The sequence below is a fragment of the Elephas maximus genome, chromosome 2 (genome assembly GCF_024166365.1).
Source record: "Elephas maximus indicus isolate mEleMax1 chromosome 2, mEleMax1 primary haplotype, whole genome shotgun sequence".
Taxonomy (NCBI): domain Eukaryota; kingdom Metazoa; phylum Chordata; class Mammalia; order Proboscidea; family Elephantidae; genus Elephas; species Elephas maximus.
In genome coordinates this window covers 214,475,629-214,498,286 of record NC_064820.1, presented here as the reverse complement: position 1 = coordinate 214,498,286, position 22,658 = coordinate 214,475,629, and the positions used below count along the sequence as shown (strand labels likewise).

At 51.0% G+C, this 22,658-nt stretch overlaps 1 protein-coding gene across 3 annotated transcripts in view; it reads right to left on the bottom strand.

Moving 5' to 3' along the window:
- TOM1L2 (target of myb1 like 2 membrane trafficking protein) overlaps nt 1–22,658 on the bottom strand; it is a 141,163-nt gene that overhangs the window by 23,109 nt on the left and 95,396 nt on the right. For all 3 annotated transcript variants that reach the window (XM_049874742.1, XM_049874740.1, XM_049874741.1), the window contains exons 5-7: nt 14,847–14,981; nt 13,184–13,339; nt 10,073–10,189 (exon numbers count right to left, since the gene is read on the bottom strand). In XM_049874742.1, coding sequence (XP_049730699.1) covers nt 10,073–10,189; nt 13,184–13,339; nt 14,847–14,981 — 408 coding nt within the window. The remainder of the gene's footprint in view (nt 1–10,072; nt 10,190–13,183; nt 13,340–14,846; nt 14,982–22,658) is intronic.

Below are 22,658 nucleotides of genomic sequence, written 5' to 3'. Positions count from 1 at the left end.
TGTGCCATGACCTACCTCCCCTTCTTCTGCTGATGGGCATTCATGGTGGCTCCCTTTTTTTGGCCGACCCAAATAACACCATGATGAACATTTACACATACACCCTTATACACTTGTACAAGCACTTCCATTGGTCAAGTTCACAGAGGTGGAATTTGAGGGTGAAAGGATATGATTACTTAAAATATTGACTGGTAGTAGTAAAAGGCCCCCCCACCAAAGATATTTGTTTGTACTCCTAGCAACCGCATGAATGCAGTTTTATGGCAGCAATTAGATACATTTGATGGCATATTTGTCATCCTGCAGAGAGGACAGGCACTTAGTGAGCTCACAGAGTTCGCCAGCTTGCCAACGACAACACCGTGCACCCCCGGTCCCCATCGGAGCTGCTCTCCACCTCTGGAAGCAATGTGCCTTGAAGACAGGGCCTTATTACTTCATGGCCTGTTTTCCTAAGTCTTCCTTGCTCTGGAGCAGCAGCCTTATTGGTGTGCTCATTCAAACTTGCTTATGTAGCTCCCTCAAATGCTTGCAGGTGCACCTTGCCACCTTGAATGCAAGATGAAGGACCCTACAGAGGAGGGAAATGGTAGGTCGCCATGCTGGCCCCTCAGTATCCCTGACCACAGGCACTGCCCATTTGCAATCTCCAGTCCCAATGGGCTGTGAATAGCCGAAGCTGAGGCCAGACACTGACCCTGCCTACCTGAATACTGGCAGGAGCTAACAAACCAGTGAGTTAAGGGGTAAGGGATAAAGCGGGGCAGGGGTGGGGTGGGGGGCAGCTTCCTTCTGACAGCCTTGCTCCAAAACAACCTCCTCTTGAAATCCTTCCCGGTTAGAAGCAACTGATCTACCCATAGCAGACAGGGGCCACCTCTGTTTAGCTCTTCGTTTTGCCTCATATCTGCCAGGCTTTTCCTCTTACCAGGTCATAAACTCCTTGAGGCAGGTACCACCATTTACTACCCTCAGGCCTTGCACCAGACCACGCATGGTGAAAAAGCCCACTAGCCATCTGCTCGATCGATGTGTCACATCCTCCCTGTCCTTGCCCAGCCAGGGCAGATACGGTGTCCCTTGTCCCTGTTCCCCTAGTACTCCATTACCAACACATAGGCACTCCCTAAATTCTCAAGTGAATTAATTCAGACAAGTTGCACTCCTTCTACCTACATTCAGTCCAAGGTATCAAAAGTGCTCGCTTACATAGACACAAGTGGGTGCATGCACACACATGCACACACACATGCATGGGCACACACATATAGTCCAAGGTATCTAAAGTGTTCCCTTACACACACACAAGCAGGTGTGTGCATTCATACATGCCCACAGACGTATGTGCACACACACACAGCCAAAGTATCAGTAGTAGTTTCTTACACGTGCATAAGCAGGTGTGCACACACACATGCACACACATGTGTTCATGCACACACACAGCCAAGGTTTCAAGTGTTCCCTTACATATACACAACTGGGTACACGCACACACACACACGTACATGCATGTACACACACACAGTCCAAGGTATCAAGTGTTCCCTTACACGCACACAAGCAGGCACACTCACACGCACACACACACGTGCACACACACAGCTACTTCCCTCTGAAGGTTGATGAGTGTCCTAGGTTTGACCCTGCAGGTAAGAGTGGGGCCCCTCCACAGACCTGGCCATCACAGAGACAATCTGCTCAGCCAAAGGCCGGACTGCTGGGATGGTCTGCTCCCGCTGCTGCACCTGCCAGGGCTGTTCAGCTCGCTGGGGCTCCTTCCTGAGGGGCAGCTGAGGAACAAAGCCAGCCCCCATGGGCTGCGTGGACTCTGTCGAGTGCAGCTGCATTTGTCAGGTAGAAGGTACCCTGATTTAGGCAGCTGGGCACAAGTCACCTGGCATTCACCTTACGAAGAGTGCCCCCCTCCGAAAGGCCCTGCCCTGGCCACCCTGCTGGGTGCTGGCTCCCTGCTGTGGCAGCATTACCCTTTGTCTCAGTTTCACCCTGTTCTGTGGCCTCTGCCAAGCCGGGTGGTGGTGTCAGTCTCTCTCGGTCAATCGGGAAGCAAGCCCAGTGTCCAGACCTTCCGTTATTTTGCTGCACAGACTCCCACTCTTGGTTCTCCTAAGACTCCCCACCCTAGGTTTTGGAGAAGGCAGTGTCGTTCCTGGGAGTGTGGGGTTTAGAGCACATCACCTCATGCTCACCATCTTGCTCTCCTTACTCCCAACATGGTGCTCCCAGGAGCACCAGGCCCCATTAGCCCAACGGGACCATATTCCCATAGAGGAAGGAGAAGGGTCAGAATCAGGGTGGACCTGCAGGGAGGGCAGCGCCAAAGGTCATTAGCCTGGTGTTCCTGCTTGGCTGGTCTCGGGGACCTCAACTCTAAGGCACTCTGACTCCTCAGTCCCCCCAAACCATCATCACTGTCCTCTCCGTAGTTACCTATCTGAGCTCAGTCTTCTTCCCAGCACTCTTCTCTCAGAAATGGGGAATTCTTGTTCACCCAGAATCTCATGTTCCCACTCTAGGACTTTTCCCACATCTTGATGACCCAGCGGTACGCATTTATAAACACACACACGAGCCTTAGAAGTAACAAAAGGCAAACACCAAAGAGTAATTGTAGAGGATACAGATATTTAGCAAAAAGTAAAACACAGCAAAATGTCACCTCCTTCAATGGGGACTGACTCCTATTCCCACACCAGCTAAGAGAGGGCTGCCAGAGCCGATCTGGCCTCAGATTGCTCCAGCGTGGCTGCCACGTGTGCTGATGGACTAGCCAGGATGAACCCAATCACCACAGGGACAGCAGCGTCACACAGGAAAGCCAGCAGTGAGGCAGGAGCCTCACTACAGAAATGAAGTGTGCTGGTGGGGAAGCTGACATGGCAAGCCAGGGCCTCAGCACACAAAATACAACACAACACGCCCAGACATATGAAAGCAACGGCTACACTCTACTACGTGAAGAACTCCAACAAGGACTCAAGAGAACAATGCAAAACGATCACACAGGTAGCTTATTTACACTACCTGTTACCATCCAGTGGATTTTTTAGTGACCCTATAGGACAGAATAGAACTGCCCCATAGCACTTTCGAGGCTGTAATACGTAAAGAAATGCTATGGGGCAGTTCTGGTGGTGCAGTGGTTAAGCGCTTGGCTGCTAACCGAAAGGTCAGCAGTTCGAACCTACCATCTACTCCATGGGAGAAAGATGTGGCAGCCTGCTTCCATAAAGATTACAGCCTTGGAAACCCTATGCAGCAGTTGCACTCTGTCTTACAGGGTCACTATGTGTCAGAATTGACTCAAGGGCAATGGGTGATCTTTACAGGAGCAGACTACCACATCTTTGTCCTGAGGAGTGGCTGATGGGTTTGAACCAACAAACTTTCAGTTAGTAGCTGAGCACTTAACCACTGTGCCACCAGGGCTCTTATTTATACTCTAAACCAAACCCATTGCCGTTGAGTTGACTCCAACTCATAGCGACCCCATAGGACAGAGGAGAACTGCCCCATAGGGTTTCCAAGGACAGACAGGTGGGTAAGAACTGCTGGCCCTTTGGTTAGCAGCCCAATGCTTAACCACTGTGCCACCAGGGCTCCTTATTTACATTAACCAAACCAAACCCACTGCTGTCGAGTCGATTCCAACTCATAGTGACCCTATAGGACAGAGTAAAACTGCTCCATAGCGTTTCCAAAGAGCACCTGGTAGATTTGAACTGCTAACCTTTTTTGGTTACCAGCTGAACTCTTAACCACTAGGTCATCAGGGTTTCCTTATTACACTGAAAAAAAAAAAAGGTAGTTAAAAACACAAACACCACCACTGCCTTAGGGCTAAGAAGGGGGTGTGGCTTTAGGTTGACTTTAAAAGACCAGCCCTCCCTCCCCTCCCCTGCCCAGGAGAAAGGGAGACTATGCCAACACTTGGCCCAAATGCTGGACAGAGCAGCGCCAGTAGACCTGGCCGAGGAGCCTGATGGAGAGGTGGAAGGCTGGGGATGCGGAGCAGGATGTGGCTGGGAGGTGGGGACAGAGAAGAGAGGCTAGCAGTGGCTGCTTATCTGCCAGAGACACTCCCTGTGCTGTTGTGGGGATCAATCCCCTCCTGGACATGCAGGTAGGAACTGGACCAGCCAGTGCCTAGGGCTCTGCCTTGCTCTAGCATTCAAGGGTCTAAAAAACCTCTGATGAGCAAAAGAACCTCAAGTTGCAGCTCAGAGCCACTCCTGCCAGCAAAGGCAGACCCCACCAGGCCGGTCTCTGCTGAAAGATGTGGTCCCATCCTGGTGCCTGTGGCCAGCAGCAAGCCCTGGCTGCCCTTGGTGGGGAAGGGAGAGGGAAAATGTCTGTCAGCCCCGTACAAACTGTGGGCCAATCACAGGCTCAGGACCTACAAGCCTGAGGGGGTGGGGGCAGGTGTGTGTGTAGCGGGAAACAGGTCCAAGGCCACCCTTCCAAAATTCCCAGCAGAGCCCAAGCCCGTCTCCAAACACACCTCAGGCTTCGGAGGCTGGCAGAGGCCTCAGGCCCTTGCCCACATTGCTCAGGGGCCCCTGAGAAGTTGGCCCTCTGGCTATACTGTCTCCTCACCTCCTTTTCCATCAAACAAACTCTTAGTCATCTTTCAAGGCCCCAGGATATTCCCCCATCCCATCCCAATATTTAACCTGCAAATGTCTAAAGCTGACAGAATTTTACGGGGGATCTGGCATACCCACTACCTAGATCCTCCATCAACATTCTGCAGCGTTGGTTTTGCCTGCTTTCCCTTTTCCCTACCTCCACCCACCCAGCATGTGTTCTGGGGCCTCATCTTGCACCCTTCCTCCCTTGAGACTCCCACAGCACTGTGGACACACCCCTGCAGGCCCCTGCTGATGAAGACTGCCATCAAACTCCTTCTCCAAGTAGGCCTCCAGCTTGCCCTTATCTTGACCTGTGATGACCAGGACCCTCGCTCCCACCATAAAGCTCTGAAGCCCCAGGACAAAGAGTAGGCCTTGAGGACTGTCTGAGGAATTAACAGGAAAACCAAACCAAATCCCTCAGAATCCTGGAGGGAGTGTCTCAAAAACATGGGTACTCATACCCAGTACCAGAACAGGAAGAGAACAGGCCCATTTCGGTCTCCCACACAGAGCCCCAGCCATTTGGGTGCTGGGTGCTAACTGCTGTCAGCAAGTAGCCCAGGACTGCACACATGTTCATCTCCAGTTCTCTCAGGGCCTGTTTCTCCATGTGTAAAGCAAGGGGGTGGATGCAGGTGACATTCTGCAGATGCCACTGAGATGCCTCAGCTGCCTCAAAGCACAGGTTCAGGCACCCCCACTGCAGCCAGGCTGCTCTGCTTTAATCTATTTTAAACACCGTGGTCCTCTGTGGACTTCTGTTAATGGAGAAAAGGGTTCCACTGCTTTAAAAAATGTTTGGAAAGTACTAGATGACTTCAGAGGTTTCTACTAGCTCTAAAATTATAACCTTGGCTTGGAGGAAGAATGCAGCCCGAGGACATAAAATGCAATGACTCGGGGGAAGCTTTTGCTGCCTCTCTCCCCACTGCCTCCTGCTTAGGCAGCGGGGAGAGGCCTCCACCCCGCAGGCAAAGCTGAGATGCTCGAATCTGAAGAGCAGCCTGGCCTGGCTTTCCAGAGCTGCACCTAAGGATAGGCCCAACGACTCTGGCTGCAGGCTTCTGAAACAGGGATCTCCACAGGTCTCTGCACAGAGAAAGGTTCAACATCTCCTTCTCCAAACTTCTAAGTTACTGTCTTAAAAAGAAGTGAAGTGGAAGTCAAAAAGAATGGAGCACTAAGCTTTCTGTAACCCAAAGGCCAGCTGCCCAGCCGCCTGGCACTCCACAGCGTCAGCTACAGCCAGGTTCTCAGCTGGCTCAGCTGGGAGACCTGCCTCTGCAGCCCTCTACTTCCAAACCAGCCAGCCAGAGTGGTGTTCTCCCGGTCCTAAGGCACCAGAGCCCACAGTTCAACCGGCCACCTCACCACTCTGCAACAGTGGGACAGGGTCTCCCAAGTGCTGAAGATTTCTGCTCTGGCTCCTCCATCTCCGGTCCTCACTGTTCTTTGTGCACGAGACTTCCATCTACCAGAACACCTTATTAAAACAGCCTCTCTTTCTGTCTAATTAATCCCAATGCCTTTAACTTTTCTTCAAGGGACATTCTCATTCCCACCTCACAAAAATATCTTTTAATCATCTTTATGGGTTTTCTCTGAACCCTCTCCAAGTTCTAAGGAGCATAGGATAAGGTCCTCAAGATCTGTTTTCTGTAGCTGCAAAGGAGAGGGAAGGAATAAGACATTCTTTGTTGAAGAGAAAAGGGGGAATAATGAAGTTACACATGTAGAATAAACCAGATTTCTCTAGAGAAAACGGTTGTGGCCATTCCATTTTTGTTGAAATGAGATGCAAGAGCCAAGAAGGAATATACCATCTGCTATTAGAAGAAACAGCTTGGAGGAGGACTCCTTTATTACCAATAGGTGGCCATGTAGGAATGCCCGTTTTTGGTATGATTGGATTAATCAAGTTATTATTAATCAAAGACAAAGTTCAACAGGCTAATTTGGGAGAGACAGGGCACATCAAATGGCAGAAACAGACTTCTCAAAGATTCCCGAAGCTTACCTTACAGGCTGCAGCTAAGGGTATGAGCTTCAGCAGGGATAAATGCAAAGTCTCACATTCTAAGCCCCAGACTCAAGTGCCCAGGCACAGGAAGAGGAAGGTACAGCCTGACAGGCACACAGGAAAGAGATGGAGGGTTTCAGCTGATGGAAGCTCTCGACTTTATAATGTCTGCCTCTTGCTGCGAAGTGCACATTCATTTACAAGGTGGGCTTCCAACAGCCACACTTATACCATGTCAAGATGGGGGAGGGGTAGTTATTGCAGTCTTTAAAGGCTTAAGGACTGCCGTGTGAAAGAGGAATTAGTTTTGTTCTACTGTCAAAGAAGATAGGCAGGATGGAAGGTGCAGGTAGACAGACTGGAGCTCAGTGAATGAAAGGATTTTCCAACTCTCACCATGGGAGCTCCGGTTTACAGAGGATTTATTTACCTGCGCCTAGGACTGGGCTAGGCACTCTATGTATATGATTTCCAACCCTTACAAGGAGGAATGATTACTTCCCATCTACAGAGGGAGGGGAACAAGGCTTAGAGAGATCAGGTGACTTCCCTAAAGTCACCAAGCTCCTGGTAAGGTCAGGATTTGAACTTGAGTGATTCTAAAGTCCATGGTCTTTCTACCCTGCCATGCTGCTGCCCGAATTCTAACAAAGAAATATATTTAGCACAGAGTGCCTCCAGGGGCTGCCAAGAATGGCCTATCACTGGGGGTGGCAGGAAAAGTCAAGCGGGTACTAGGCGAGATGCTGAGGAGGAAACTTGAGTGTGGGGTTGGTGTTGGCCTAGTGGCCCAGAAAGTCTCTTCCAGCTCGGCTCAAGTGAGAAGGACTGACAGATGGCCAGAGGAGGAGTGCTGGCTCGCTGGCTGGTGTCCTCACACACCTGACCTGGGAGCTCCCGCACAGGCCAGAGGCAAGGGGTATGGTCTCTGTCTCCCCTCAATGCTGACCACCTCTCTGGAGTCCTCAGACAAATGGCTCTCACCACCAATCCTCCCTGCTGCTCTACATAAGCTGTCAGGTCAGTGTGCCCTGTGCTGTCATCTGCTTGCCACTCCCTCCACCTCCCATTCAGCCACCACACTTGGGTGAGGAAGCTCCTGTTGGCATGTACATTGCAGCTGGTAATGAATGTGCTTACTTCCATGACCCCGGCCAGTGCCGGGAGCTCTGGAGAATGTCCATGCTGAGCAAGCTGGCTGCCCTCCAGCCTGACTGAGGGGGTCCTTGGGATGCATTCTGAGCCCATCACACTCCAAGCAGGCTGTGGCATTTTCCCACATAGGAAGCTTGCTGTTTGGGGTGACCCCGACCCTGGAGAGACCCTGCCCGGCTGGCTCCCAACAGCCGGGGGAAGAAGAGGAAAGATGCTTTCCTCAATGACTGAGGAGCGATGCCACCAGCCAGAGGAGCCGGGTCTGTTTCGCACAGTGCTACCCAAAGCCTGGCTTTCCCATGCTGACGGAGAGCCTCCTGCCCTCCCACTGGCACCCAGAATAGTTCTTCCCCTGTTTGATTTATAAGATAGCAGGAGGGTTGGTAGGCTCAGAGCTGGAACAAAACAGAAGAAAGAAAAACATCATAGGAAGCAACCTATTTTTGAAAACTGTGAGCTGACGCCAGGAGATTAGGTTCTGTTTGTCTTGGCTGTTGGGCTTATTTAAAAAAACAACACACACACACGCACACATGTGTGCACATACAGACACATATGCTTGCACACATGCACATACGCACACGCATACAGTGCTCTTGCTGTCTGGCTCTGCTCTGTCCGCCTGGAAGCACCTTGACTTTGTTCAGCCTACTCCTGCTGTCAGGAGCTCAGCTCTGTTCACTGCAAACCCCCATCAGCAGGAATTCCGACGCTGACACAGCACGAAGCGGCCTCAAGAGGCCCTCTCAGTTTCTGGGCTGACCTCAGATTCCTGTGCATGGTGGTAACGCCTGGCAGAGCGCCTTCTGCAGCTGGGAGTGAAGGCCAGCAAGGACTCATTAAAGGGGACTGGGTCTCATGGTGAGTGGCAAGTGAACAGCAAGATTGCTGAGCTGAGGAAGACTGCCCAGATGCAGCAGTTTAGAGGAAGGCTTGGGAACTCAGGGGAGGCCATCCTCCCCACGCAGGCTGGGCTGAGGAACCTCGTCTTGGCTTCAGGAGTGGCCTGACACTGCGACTTCCGGAAATGAGCCCTCCCTGCCTGTCTCCTGCACTAAGCTGGGAGCTCTTCCAGAGCGGGGACTGTGGCTCATTCATCTCTGCCCCTCTAGGGCTCTGCTCTGTACTAGACTCATAGCAGGCCTCCATCCACCTGTGCCCCCACAGAAGCTAAGGGCTTCAGAGGGGAGGGGGTGCAACAAGGAGAAGCTTGCAACAAGGCTGTGCCTGGTCGAGTGCACTCCTGAAGTGCAGGTCATGAAAGCAGAGCTTGCGTGGGCTACCTGTGTGAGCCAATGAGTGACTGCATGCCAGACAAAAACAGCAGCAGCAAGCAGGTCATGAGGCACTGTGCAACCTCGCCCCATAAGCCTGGCTGCTGACCTGTTCACTCAAGCACCTGGCCTCCCTCTAGTGAGATGCAGCACTTCCAGTTCACAACATTCTTCTCAGTCCTCTCCAGAAGGTCGCTGCTCCTAAGGGCAGTGCTGCTGCCATCCTCTACAAAAGCCAGAGAGTTCTGAGTGGGGCAGGGCTGGGCTGGCTTGGGAAGCAGGCCTGAGGCAGGGTCCCTGATCTCTAGTCTACAGGCAGGACTGTAAACCTCCCCGCTCCTGGAGCCCCTTTCTGCCACGCTCCCAGGTGTGCAGGGGCCAAGAGGCTGGGGAGACAGTTAGCCACAGCTCCCTGGAGCCATGATATGAGCAAACCCCTCTCTGTCTGGGAATCCTCAGAGTTTCGGAAATGAAAAGGATCTTCAAGCTTCATCTCAGTCTTAAGAACGTCTTGGAGGTCAAGGGTGTCTAGAAGGGTTCCTACCGCACTAAAGGCTTAAGAGGCCTTGTTGCAAAATGTTTTATGATATAACATTAAGGGAACAATCCAAGACACAAAACTGTACGCATAGAAAATGCATCAAAATGTCAACAGTGGTTATTCATGGATACTGGGATTAAAGAAAATTATTATTTCCTTCTTGGTATTTCCTTTTTCTTTTGATGGCCATGTATTCTACAATTGGCGTTTTATAATCAGGAAAAAAATGTTATTAAGGAAAACGAGAGAGCAGCCCCAGTTGGTGGTGTAAATTGGTACTGGTCTGACGGTTCCAGGAAACGTGAGGCTAAGTGACAACAGTGCCCTCTAACCCCACCCCACTGCCGCAGCCCCAAGTGGGGGGCTGCCCCAGGTGTGTGCAGTAGAGTGTCACCGGCAGGCCCCTGGATGAGGTCTTCCTCACCTGTAGCAACTCCAGATCAGATGAATCCTCCTGCCCAGGGACCATTTCTGTTAACATCTCGGACATGACTTTTGTGTTTCCTCGAACAACGTCTAGTTCGCTCCGCAGCCTGGCAATCTGTTGAGGCCCAGGAAGGAGGAAAGCAAGGAGGAGAGGTCAGCCAAGCTTTGCCTGGAGTATCAGAGCACACTAGCTCTGATAGTCCCATTCACAGTGAAATCTAGGTCACACTTCTGAATGTGCACCATTGGAGAAACCTTCCAGTCTCACTCCAATTCGAGTGCAAAGGTGGTGGCAGTGCTGAGAGAACCATAGACAGGTAAGCTCATCCTACAGGGCACTGGTCACCAGAAGCCTGTGGTCCCTGATGATTGGCCCGTGACACTGCAGTAGCGGTTCTGCATGGTGGAAGAGGAAGAATTGAACTGGTTTTCAGTCCTGGCTCCTCCATGACGTGTCCCTGATGTGTCACTTGACCCTTAGGCCTCCATTTCTGCTCTTTAAATGAAAGTGCAAGAGTGTGCGGTCTCCAAGGACCTTAAGGGTTGACCTACTTTATGAACCCCGTGGTTATTGACTCACTCCCCTGGGAGTTTATGCTCTAGCTGTTACAGTGCCCTGGGAGGCTGGCTGGTGTGAACCTCACTTTTCTGGTGTGGCAAAAATGAGGGTAGGGAGCGAGGGGAGGTTACCAGGGAGACCTCAACCCACCCAGCTCCCTACTGCTACCATAACCCCTTGGAAAACTATCCAGGCTGCCTGTCCCAAAGGGGCAGCTCCCAAAGCCTGGCTCTGGGCTCAGGCACGAGCCGTCTCTGCTGCACCAGGAATGCCATGAGCCTCTCCTCAGCCTCCGGCACTGTGCCCAGGTCAGGTCAGGTCCCCCACCCTGAGGCACTGTGAAAGAAGCTGCATAGAAATGCCTATCTGGCCCCACAGACATACTCCTCAGGGATGGGAGACCAGTAACGCTGGATGGAAGTCGAGAGCTGCCCCAGACACCTGGAGGAGCACCAGAAGGCTCCTATGAGCACAGGGCTCTACTGCAGCTGTGACGCCACAGACGGACCTTCACCTGAGCCTCAGCTTCTTCACCTACAGAAAGGTGCTGATAATACCTGCACCTCACAGGCTTGCTGTGATTACCTGAGGTTCAGGTGAGTACATGCCAGTTCAGTGCCTGGCACACATATGCTGTCAGCTCCCTCTCTCCTGCTGAGACAGCCAGAGGCTGGTGTGGATACCACTCTTCTTGGCTTCTGACTTTGCCCAACAACACGTGCTCGAGGAAGCCTTTCTTGATGCCCTGCCCTGCCCTGCCCTGAAGTGGAATGACCGTTCCTATGTCCTCCTCCTCACCTACCACTCACTGCAAAGCCTACCATCACAGTATCTATAGCAGCTGCTCCTGTACTCAAGGGCGCCTCTTAGGGGACAAGAACAAGAAGCCTCGATAAATGTTTGCTGGGTGGAGGAATGGATGGGTGAATAGTCATCCAGGCAGATGATCTAGGTCCCAAGTGCCTTGGTCTCTGCCTTGGGCTCCTCCTGGTGGATGGTCCACAGTGCCCTCTCCAAAGTCTTAGCTGAGAAAACGCTCTGACCAGGGAGGCCCAGGAATGCTGTGGTACCTGTCTGCCTTTGCTTCCAACTTCCCCATGGCCTGTCACCCACCCAGGCCCTCCTCTCGCTGTTTAGCTGCTGGGAGGGCTTTTCCAGAGCTCCACCTCACTGGCAGCAAGTCGGCAAAAGGTCTCAATCACTGTCCAGCTTTCAAGACGCTCTGCCCTCCCTCTGAGTAGAAGGGGGCACAGTTCTGTCTACAGACTCAGGGCCCGTAGAGGGAGACCTCCTTCCCAACGGCCTCTTTTTAGGAAAGGTCCTGGCCATTCTTGGTAAGAAGGACTGCATACACCAAACTGAAGCCCATGGCCAGTGTAAACCCACATCTCAAGATGTGGGCCTTGCTTCCTGCCCCTGAGTACACACAGCATCGGGTGATTCTCAAGAGGCCCTTTCCCTCCTGCCTGTCATGCTCATGACTACCCTGTTGGGTGAGAGGGGACAGTCATCACCATTTTGCTGATGAGGAGCCCCAGGTAACATGAGCTGAACACAACCTCTCAGTAGTCAGCAGCCCAGTCCTATTGGACTCACTCTCTCCTGCTCACCCTACCTCCTGCTTCAGAGCTAGCAAGGAACATCACTGTACAGTCCTGGCATTGTATTTCCACTCACAAGACATTAACACTTGGACCCTTTGTTTACATGACGTTATCTAATAATGACATTGTCACAATATTAAATAAGGATTTTGAAAATATAAACATTTGATAGTTTTTTTTCCAAGTCTGACCAATTCCCAAATTTTAACAAATGAAAATTCCATAGATTCATCTAAAAATCTGCCTCCACAATTCATCTAAAAAATCCAATCTGGGGTTAGAATTGTGTTAGCTCATCAGGAAATGACACAGGGAAGGTGGGCAGGTGTCTGGGATACAGGCGGACCCTAGCCCTAACCTTGACTTTGGCCATCACAGCGACCTTGCTGAGCATGTCACCCACCTCTATGAAAACCTCTGACAGCTCTCCTTTTTCACAGGACACATCTGCACCTCTCCGAAGGACATACAAGGCCTTCCGCAACTCAGCCCTGCCCCCAGGACTTGGCTGCATCCTTTGCCACGGTCTCCTCCCATCGGACCCTGCACCTACACCCCAATTTGTCTGAAAGAGCCGGGCTCCTCTGCACCTCTGGACTTACTGGCGCCACTGCCCTAAGCACCACTTCACCCAACAGCCCCTACTCCTGCTTCAAGACCCCCATTGTTGTCAGCTCCCTTGGCCAACTGCCCTCCAGCCACTGCTAAGCTCTGCTCACAGATAACTTGTGCCTGCACCTTACCGGGCAGACTACATTGCATCATGACTGTCTTTGCATCTGGTCTCCCACTCTCTTCTGAGCCTTCAAGAGAAGGGATTGGCCCTTCCATCTTTGTGTCCCCAACACCTAGCAAGTACCTGGCATGGGGAGGCCTCTATGGTTTCCTGGAAAGGTGGAAGAGGCCAGTCAGCTGGCTTGCCTGAGGCCTGGAAGTATGCAAGTACCTGTTCTGAGTTGGCTGTGATGGGGCCAGTCACACTCAGAGGCGGGGCCTGTGGAGCCGAGAAGGGAGCAGGAGGCGAGGAAAAGGAGCCAGCACTCGTCTTCGGCTGCGACTGGGGCCTGGGCATGGTCACGGCTGGATCCACTTCAGGGACACTCTGGCACGGCAACAACAAAGTCCTCTGTTCACTTAAACTGCCTGGCTGCTGGGCCGGAGGGCCTACCCCACCCTGGACAGCACCTCCAGTCACTGTCACCCAAGAGAGGCGGAGCCAGCACTGCCACTGGCCACGGACTCTGTCAGATGAGGCTCCCCACGGCACCTCCCTCTGCTCTCCTCCACAGATAGTAGAACAACTCATGAGGCAGAAGGAGATTCTCTGTGAGCAAGCTCTTGTGGTTCCCACCACTGAACTGCTGGGTCCCAGTGGAGGGAGGGCTGCTATCAGATTTTGCTGATCATGAGTTTGTACTGGGTACCCTAAGACTACAACTGGGCCTTCACAAGCAGGCTAATGTAAACAGTAACGTGCAGTGTACCAAGTGTCCTTTCTAGTTACAGGCACAACAATGCTGTTTCTGGCCTTAATTAGAAGAATGAAACAGGCCATGGTTAGCCCGCAGAGCATGGTGAGCAGTTTGCAGGGATCATAATGAGAACAATGTTCTGGAAAGGACATTTCTTATAATTTCCCTTTGGGCATCTCAGACAACCTCTTGGACGTTACCTTACCTGGTCCAAGAGACCTGCGTAGGCACGCTGGCCTTGAAGCCCATTTCACCCAGGGAACCGGCAAGGCCAGGTATATGGGGACGAGGTACCTTTCCCCGATTCTGGAGTTGTGTTGACTCTCCCCAGGCCCCCAGGAGCTGGTCACCACCCATACCCGTGCGGGCTTCACTGCAACAGGACAGTCGTCACCACCCGTACTGGTACAGGCTTCTTTGTAAGAGGACAATGGTCACCACCCAGACCACTCCAGGCTTCTCTGCAAGGGGACAGTGGTCACCGCCTGTACCAGTGGGGGCTTCTCTGCAAGGGGACAGTAGCATCACATGCATGCATCTACTTCTAGGCAGAGTGGCCTCTTGTGGATCTCGCACTACTACTGGCACTGGAACAGCCCCAGTGGAGTGTCACGAGAGGGTCTCTCCTGGGCTTTGAAGTCCAGGCTGATGGGATTCAAAAGTGTCTGACTGATGCTGAACGCTCACAGCTCAATGTAAGCTTTAGCTCCCATCTGCTCGCACTACTGCCTGTGGCCAGTGATGCCAATGCCTCTGCAGCAGTCAACGCGGTGCTCCCAAGGGACAGATGACAGGGTCCTGCCCAAATTCTAGGGGTCTCCAAAAAACAACTGCTAATGGCACACATAGGAGGGTCCGCCCAAGCAGCTGGGCCCATGAGACCGCCTGAACCAACCCCTCTGTTATATTTTACCTCAGCCATAGTAAGAGCTGGGGGACACTACTGCCACTTAATCACCCATCAACCAGCTGTCTCAGTCCGGCATTCCCCTTGTTATTAAAAAGAAACACCCTCTAGTCTTACAAATGCATGATGGCAAGCTTGAATAATTCAAATGGAGCAGCAGAAGGGTGGTGGCAGTGGGCTGGCCAGTTCTTGCGACAGGTCTTTCTAGAACATGCCAGTTGGACACTTACCCGCTGTGGTGTGTGTATTGGAGACAGAGCGTCCAAGTCTGCCATGGGAAACTCGACCCCTTTTCTCTTCAGCTCCTCGTATATGTGCACGACACCAGTGAGGTCTGGACTGCTCCTAAAGGCATCTGCCCAAGCCTGGATGGGGAGGGGAGAAGGCCTGTTAGGAGTCATCTTTCACAGGGGTGGCCACGCCACAGCCCTATGTCCTCTCAGAGGCCAGTGCCCTGTCCCCTATGCTGGAAGACAAATCTCCCTGGCAAAACAGACACTGCCTTTCCTCCCACAAGCACTGTCACGAAGTGGCTGGCAAGATCTTGGTTTTCAATGGTGCTATTAAGCGTGAACAAAAACATAAAACTTAATTCAGCGTACAGTATTTCCTTAGAGAAGCGGCAGAGAAATAACACCCAAGCACCGTGGTGCATCCTAAATGCAGGCATTTCCCTAATCGTAAGGAAATCGATTCCTGGTGAGGCCTAGCTGACAGGAAAGGAAGGGACTGCCTTGCCGCCATCCGTGCTCAGGGATGTGCCGGCCTCAGGGAGCACCGCGCTTGCGCTTGCCCGTCAACAAACCTCCTCTACACGTTCCAGTCGAGCACAGGCAGAGTCCGCAGGCAAACTGAGCAAAAAGGAGAGAAGCTGAAGAGTGACGTAAAATAAAGGCTGACTCTAGGCTTTGGAAGCAAGGCTTTCCTTGGTAGACCAGAGACCGTTAAAGCTGAGACTGCCATGCCCAGCCCCATCACTGGACAGACAAGCTAACCCAGGCTCAGGTGAGAGAACTTTGCCAGGGTCACACTGCGTGCCCAGCAGGCTCACCCCCACGCATCCTTACCCCAGTCCCGAGCTTCCTCCACTATGTTGCGCTGCCTCCCGTGTCAGCCTTCACGTGCCCAAACCAAACACTCCAATGGAAAGCACAACCACTAGACTCCCTTACATGAAAACACAACAGAGAGGAAATAACAAACATTCAAATGAATTGCCACTTATTTCTGTTGATTTACAAAATGCTTCTAATTTTTTTTCAGATATTCTGTTCTTTGGAAGTTACAGAATATATCAAAAAAGAAGGCCACGTACTACATCCGAAGGGCTCTTGAGAAATGGGGTCTGGCTCTTCCCACGCCACCCTGCCCATCCATCATAGTACCTGAGGGGAAGGCAGGGCTCTCTGGCTAAGGTCCCGTTAGCCGGTTCTGCTAACGTCACCTGCATTTAACCACCTCTCTGGCTCTAGCAATGTGTTCCAACCAATCCTGGGGCAGCCACAGAAATTCTACCTCTAACAGACAGGCTCATTTGAAGTTAGATCAATTTCCAAAAAGCCTCCTCAATGACAACAGAAGTATCTCACTTATACAGCCATTACTACCAATCTAGCTTCTCATGGCCCATTTATTTAATGTGCGTTCTCAGGGGCTTCATGCCATCTCCTCCTCAGGACAGCCTGCCTTGGCCAGCGCCCTCTCTGGTTTCCGAGCAACCATGAGATGAGGGCCGAAGTGCCCGAAGGAGACCACCTGGGGCTCAGAGGTGGTCAGCTTTGCCAGTGGCTCTGCCCTTGGGGAGTCCTCACAGGCCTGTCCTCCAGCTGCTGCCTTGGCTGCCTCCACCTGAATCAGAATCCAACTGCACCCTGTGACTGCACCTTCAAAATGCTCAGGCGTTTTAGGTTAACACGATGTCAGAGTCTAACGCCCAGTTACAGCCTGCTGTGGGAAGCTGGGGAGGAACAGGCAGGACAGTTCCTCTTGGTGCCATTTCATGCCTCTGTTTCTACAGGAAACAAACAGCTCCAGGGCACCGCTTTCAATGTATCTTGCTCTCCTCCCAAGCCAAATCTGAGATAACAGGGATAAAGACTAAAAGACTGTCACTGTTCTCTCCATTCAGAACATACTTCTTAGGGCATCTGTCAAACCTGAGTCAACAGGCCTCTCTTCTACAGGCCCCCCACCATTCAAAGAGGTGCCCACAGCTGTGCCAACACCATGAGCACGTGTGCGTGTGTGTGGACCCAAGTTGGGTCCATCAGATTCCCCTCCTCTCCAAGGTTGGCCCTGGGTGTCAGGGAGAGCTGGGACCCTCTCTGGAAAGGCAGGACTGTCCTCCACAAATGCAGTCCTGGGAGGCAGTCGTGTGCCACCAGGAGCAGGGAGCAGACAGTCTGGTTGCTCAGAAAGGCTCAGCTGGTGTGTGAGAGATCAGACATATAGGGGAGGGTTTGGAGGCCTCGCCTGATCCCTTCCATCCCTTCTCAGACCCAGTCTAGGGTGACCTGGAGTTCTGGGAAGGCCTACCACATCATGACAAACCCTCCTCTTCGCCTAGGCAAGCAGGAGTTGGCATCTGTTATTTGCAATCAATCCACCCCCTTCCACCTGCCACGATTTCAACCCCTGCATTGGGCACCTGCACAGTCTGAATGAGGTGGCTGCTCACAGCATATGCTCATGACAGCTTCCCCCAGTGAACAGGATTCTGATGTCAAATGGGTGGGAGATGGGTAGTAAGGTAACGATCACATGTGAAAATGCAGAAGCAGAGGCTGCGTGTCTTCAGCCTCTTCTTGGACAACACCTAAGTCCCTGTGTGCCTGTCTTCTTCCCCACTAAGCCACATGCCTTATGAAGGCACAAGCCAGGTCTTCTCTGTCTTGTACACAGAAGGCAGTCAGTAAACATTTGTCAAATTAAACTGAACTCCATTCTCATGGTTACTAAGCTTTATTTTCTCACTTCAGAGAGTGAAGGAAGGATGGTCACTTGGGCCGTCTACAGCCTGCAGTGAGAGTGATAAAGGAGGGGCCTGCTGGAGGGCTGACTTCACTGTCACCCTCACGAGGGGCGTGGTGCAAACCTCAGGAGGCTTTGTCCTGCTCTCAGAACCCTGCCCTGAAGCCAGGAGCAGCAGTGACAGTGCTGGCCAGCTGCTCTCCCTGATGACTGCCTCCTCAGAAAACATAGTGACAAAGTGATATGGCTGTGCCAGCACGCGGAGGGTCCTGTCATGGGAACTGTCCAGCAACTGACCAGAGGGGACACCTTGCTGGGGGCCGTGCTCGTTATAGATCCCCCTTCCCTTCCTCTGGCTACAGCATTGGGTGGTTGAAAGGGGAAGAACTAATGAGGAGAAAAAAGAGAGATTAATGCTTTATTTCCTTCATTCCTTCAGACTGCACATCAAACCCCAGATTAAAACCTTATACAAGCACTAACCACATCCTAGTCATTTCTGTAACCCTCAAAGTTTTTAATTTCAAGCCAATAAACAACTACGGGTTTAAACTATGGGTTCTGGGATGTCTTTGGACAAAAGAAGGCTTCTGTAAATGTTCTGTTTATGCCCCTAGGACCAGACATCCTGTTCTCAGTGACAGAGTTCTCAGAGAACTGCCTGTCCACCCAGAATCTGGCCAGAAGCCCGCCACCCAGGTCTTGGACACCTTCAAAGAACACAACACCTCCCGCTCCTCCTGCCTCCACTCCCACCCCCTCAGCTCGCTTTCTTCAATGGAAAGAAAACCTTTGGTAGAAAGAGTATTTTTAGACCCTACTGCTGAGCACCAGGGCTGGGGCAGAGAAGCATGTCCGCACTGTGGTTACTCTGCCAGGATGATGTCTCTTCAGTTTCTGAAACAATTTCAAGGGGAAACTTGAGGAATGGTGTCTAGTGGGAGTATCCTTCTGGTCTTCTCAACAAATGAAACTGTATTAGTTATCTGGCGCTGCTATGACAGAAATACCACAAGTGGATGGCTTTAACAGAGAGAAATTTATTCTCCCACAGTCTAAGAGGCTAGAAGTCTGAATTCACGGTGCCAGGTCCAGGGGAAGGCTCTCTCTCTCTCTGTCAGCTCTGGGGGAAGGTCCTTGTCATCAATCTTCTCCTGGCCTAGGAGCTTCACAGCACAGAGTCTAAAGGATATGCCCCACTCTTGGTACTTCTTTCATGGTGGTAATGAGGTCCCCCGTCTCTCTGTTAACTTCTTTCTTTCATATCTCAAGACAAATTGACTCAACATACAACTCAACAGAGACTAACTCAACATACAACCTAATCTTGTAGATTGAGTCCCACCCATTAACATTTTAACTGCCTCTAATCCTGCCTCATTAATATCACAGAGCTAGGATTTACATCACATAGGAAAATCGTATCAGATGACAAAATGCTGGACAATCACACAATACTGGGAATCATGGCCTAGCCAAGTTGACACACATTTTTGGGAGATACAGTTCAGTCTGTAACATGGATTTAACATGAGGAAACACAATGGAACAGAAAACTCTCCTTTGCCATGAGCCCAGAAGAAGTGGATGGTACCCGGCTACCATTATTGAACACTTTGATCAAAGATTCCATAGAAAAATCCTGATCAAAAGGGAGGAAAAGCAGAACAGAATTTCAAATCCTCATGCATTACAGACTTCTTGGAACCATGAAGGTTGGATGAACCCCTGAAATAATCTACTGCCCTGAGATAATCTTTAATCCTTACACCAAAAATACACCCTGAAATCTTAAAACCAAACAATAGTTTAGCTTAACTAGTAAAAAAAAAAAAGTCTGCCTTGAGCATTATGCTCTTTTAAGAACTATCTACACCGGATAAAATTGACAACAGCAACTTGAAAGATTATATAGGAACCTTAGCAGGGAGTGAATTTATGTTAATGGGGGAGGAACAACTCAAAAAAGGAGGATGAAAATGGTTGTACAATTTGAAGAATATAATCAATGTCACTAAATTGTACATGTAGAAACTTGAATTGGTGTATGTTTTGTTGTATATATTCCCAACAAAAATAAAATAAATGAAATTTAATTTAAAAAAAAGGAACAGGAGCCAAAAGACCTGTTAAGGGGCAGAGTGAAAACTTAGGGATGATGCTGTAAGTGGTAGAGGTGAAGCCTGCGGTAGTCAAGGGGGTGGGGCACAGGCTCTAGGGGAAGATTCTTTCCCTCCTGGCTCTGGGGAAAGGTCCTTGTCTCTATTCCTGGCTTCTTGGTGATCTTCATGTGGCATAGCATCTATCTTCCCCGTCTCTGCTCCCTTGTTTAATCTGCTCCTTTTATATCTCAAAAGAGATCGACTCAAAAAACACCCTATACTCATACCATGTCATTAACAAAACAAAGAAACTCATTCCCAAATGGAATTATAACCACAGGCATAGGGGTTAGGGTTTATGATACGTATTTTGGGGGGACACAATTCAATCCATAACATGGAGGGTAGTCTTTTGGGCCTCCTGAAGGTTCAGGGTGCTCTGGAGTACACAGCCTAAGCGTATTTCCCTTTTTTTCGGTGGGGGTGGTGGGCTAGTGGGCAGCCTGAGGACAGGATCCCTACAGGAGGGGAGGGACTGCATGCTGGGAAAGAAAGGAGGCCCGGCATCAACTAGGTTGTCTTCACAACTTTCCCAGAGTGCCGGTGGTGGCAAATATATGCCCCTGGAAATGCTACCTCTGTGCCAATCCTAGACGGAAAATACCTGTGGCCAGCATTCAAGGGAGGATTGGGGCTGGGCAAGGGTAGGCATGCAGAGACAGCACTATCCCCCATTTTCTAACAGGCCCAGGGAACTTTGGAAAGCCTGGCTTGGAGGCCAGGCTCCTCCCTGCCCCCAACACCACACAGCCACCAAAAGGATGGACAGTTCCATCCGGGGCTGGTGGTCAGGGCCCAGAGATGCTTCCTGTGCAGGAGGGAAGACGGGCTTCTTTGTGTAGCCCCTTAATCTTGAAAGCTTTTCAAGTGCCAATACATTCAATTTACTGTTATGGAATTGTAAGTTCCAGGCTATCCCCCAAACTGTCCGAAGTCGGCTCAAGGCCTTGCTGGCTAGGCCCCAGCCCTAAGTCATCTGTAAATCTCCACCTCTCCTGTTAAACTGAAGCCCCACCTCCCCATCAGAAGGACTACATGAAGCACTAAGAAACATTCTCATAGAAAGAGTGCTAAGAAAGAACCCACTATGGCTGTGGCCCCTGAGGGCACATCTGGATGAGCCTCTCTTCAGTCTAGCTGTACTGACATTGTGGCCTGCTGCCTGCTCACAGGCAGCTGAGAGTTAGTGAGCCCCCGCCTCACCTTTTCTTGGTCTCATCAGGGGAGAAGCAATTGCACTCAGAGGGGGAATTATAAGACCCTTGGCAGTTGGGGCACTTGTGAATTTTTTAAAAATATATATACAATTTCTCAAAGGGGTTCCAGGTTGACATTATGCAATACCACTACATACTCATGAGATGAGGTATAATGGAAAAGATGGAAAACACTGCATGCTGGCGGGGACTGCTGTATTAGCTTTTTGGGGCTGCTGTAACAAATTACCATAAACCCAGTGGTTTAAAACAACAGAAATTCGTTCTTTCACAGTCCGGAGGTTAGTAGTCCAAAACTGAGGTGTCGGCAGGGCCATGCTCTTTCTGAAGGCTCTAGAGGAAAATTCTTCCTTGCCTCTTTCTAATTCTGGTGGTTGCCAGTAATCCTTGGCATTCCTTGGCTTACAGACACATCGCTCTAATCTCTATTTCTGTTGTCACGTGGCATTCTTATCTGGTGTCTGTGTCCAAATTTCCCTCTTCTTATAAGGATCTCAGTCATTGGATTTGGGTCCACCTTACTCCACTGTTAACTTGTATTAACCTGATTATATCTGCAAAGACCCTATTTTCAAATATGGTCATAGTCACAGGTATAGGTTAGGACTTGATGCTCACTGAGCACTTTTCATAATAGCCCAAAAGCAGAAATCCCAAATATCCATCAAATGAGCTGTGACACACTCACATCATGGGACACTGCACAGTAAGGGAAATGACAGGAATGGCAGACATACAGTCACACGCAATGTGTACGACTCACACAAACACAGAGGACCCAGACACAAAAGGGCACGGCTGGACAATGCCATGTAGACAACATTCAAGAAAGAAAAGGCTAATCTGTGATGCTAGGAGTCAGGCGAGTGGTCAGCCCTCAGGTGCTGGTCATGTTCTGATTCTCAATGTAGGGCCCAGTTACACAGGTGCGTTCAGTTTGTAAACATTTATCAAATTGTACTTACTTTCGATATATGCAATTTCCTGTGCATTTATTATAACTTAATAAAAAATCCACCACGTCACAGAAGCCAAGCCATCCTCTAGCTATAAACGCTTCCTGTGATTTTCTCTACATTGGTTGGCTAGATCAGAAAGGGCACTTCCTGGAATGCTCCAGAAGCCACAGAAGAAGAAGGCGTCCCAGTTAGGCTGTCAGACCCTACCCAGGAGCACCCCTCTACAGCCCTTGCATGTCACAATTCTACAGGGAGGGTGCATCCTCTCATCCAGGCACAGCAGGAGCCTGCCAGGTGCCCAAAGCCCAGTTCTGCTCAGGCCTCTGAGACGGCAGACACTGCTGCTGCCAAAGGAGCAGGGGGTAGCTTTGGCACATGGGGTGGGCCATGCCAAACCAGATTGGAGGGGCTAGAGGGCAAGAATGCAGCAATCACGGCCTCTACTTTATGGTGCCAGGGGAACTAGACCATGGGGGAGGTGGTGACATTGATGGGAACGCTTCTGTCTGGACATCCTGGGTCAGGGCAGGGTATGCAGGGACATGTCCCACCAGGTGGGGCCTGCAGACACTGGTGATTGGCTGCTCTGGGTCACAGCAGTGCATGAGGCTTGTCTCCTAGCCATAGTCTGCACACACTCAGCAGAGGCAGCACAGGTTACAACCCTGCCTACCATGGGGTGGAACAGCTACAGGGCCTCAGCCAGGCCCCGGTAAGGATGTACGCTTTCCAGG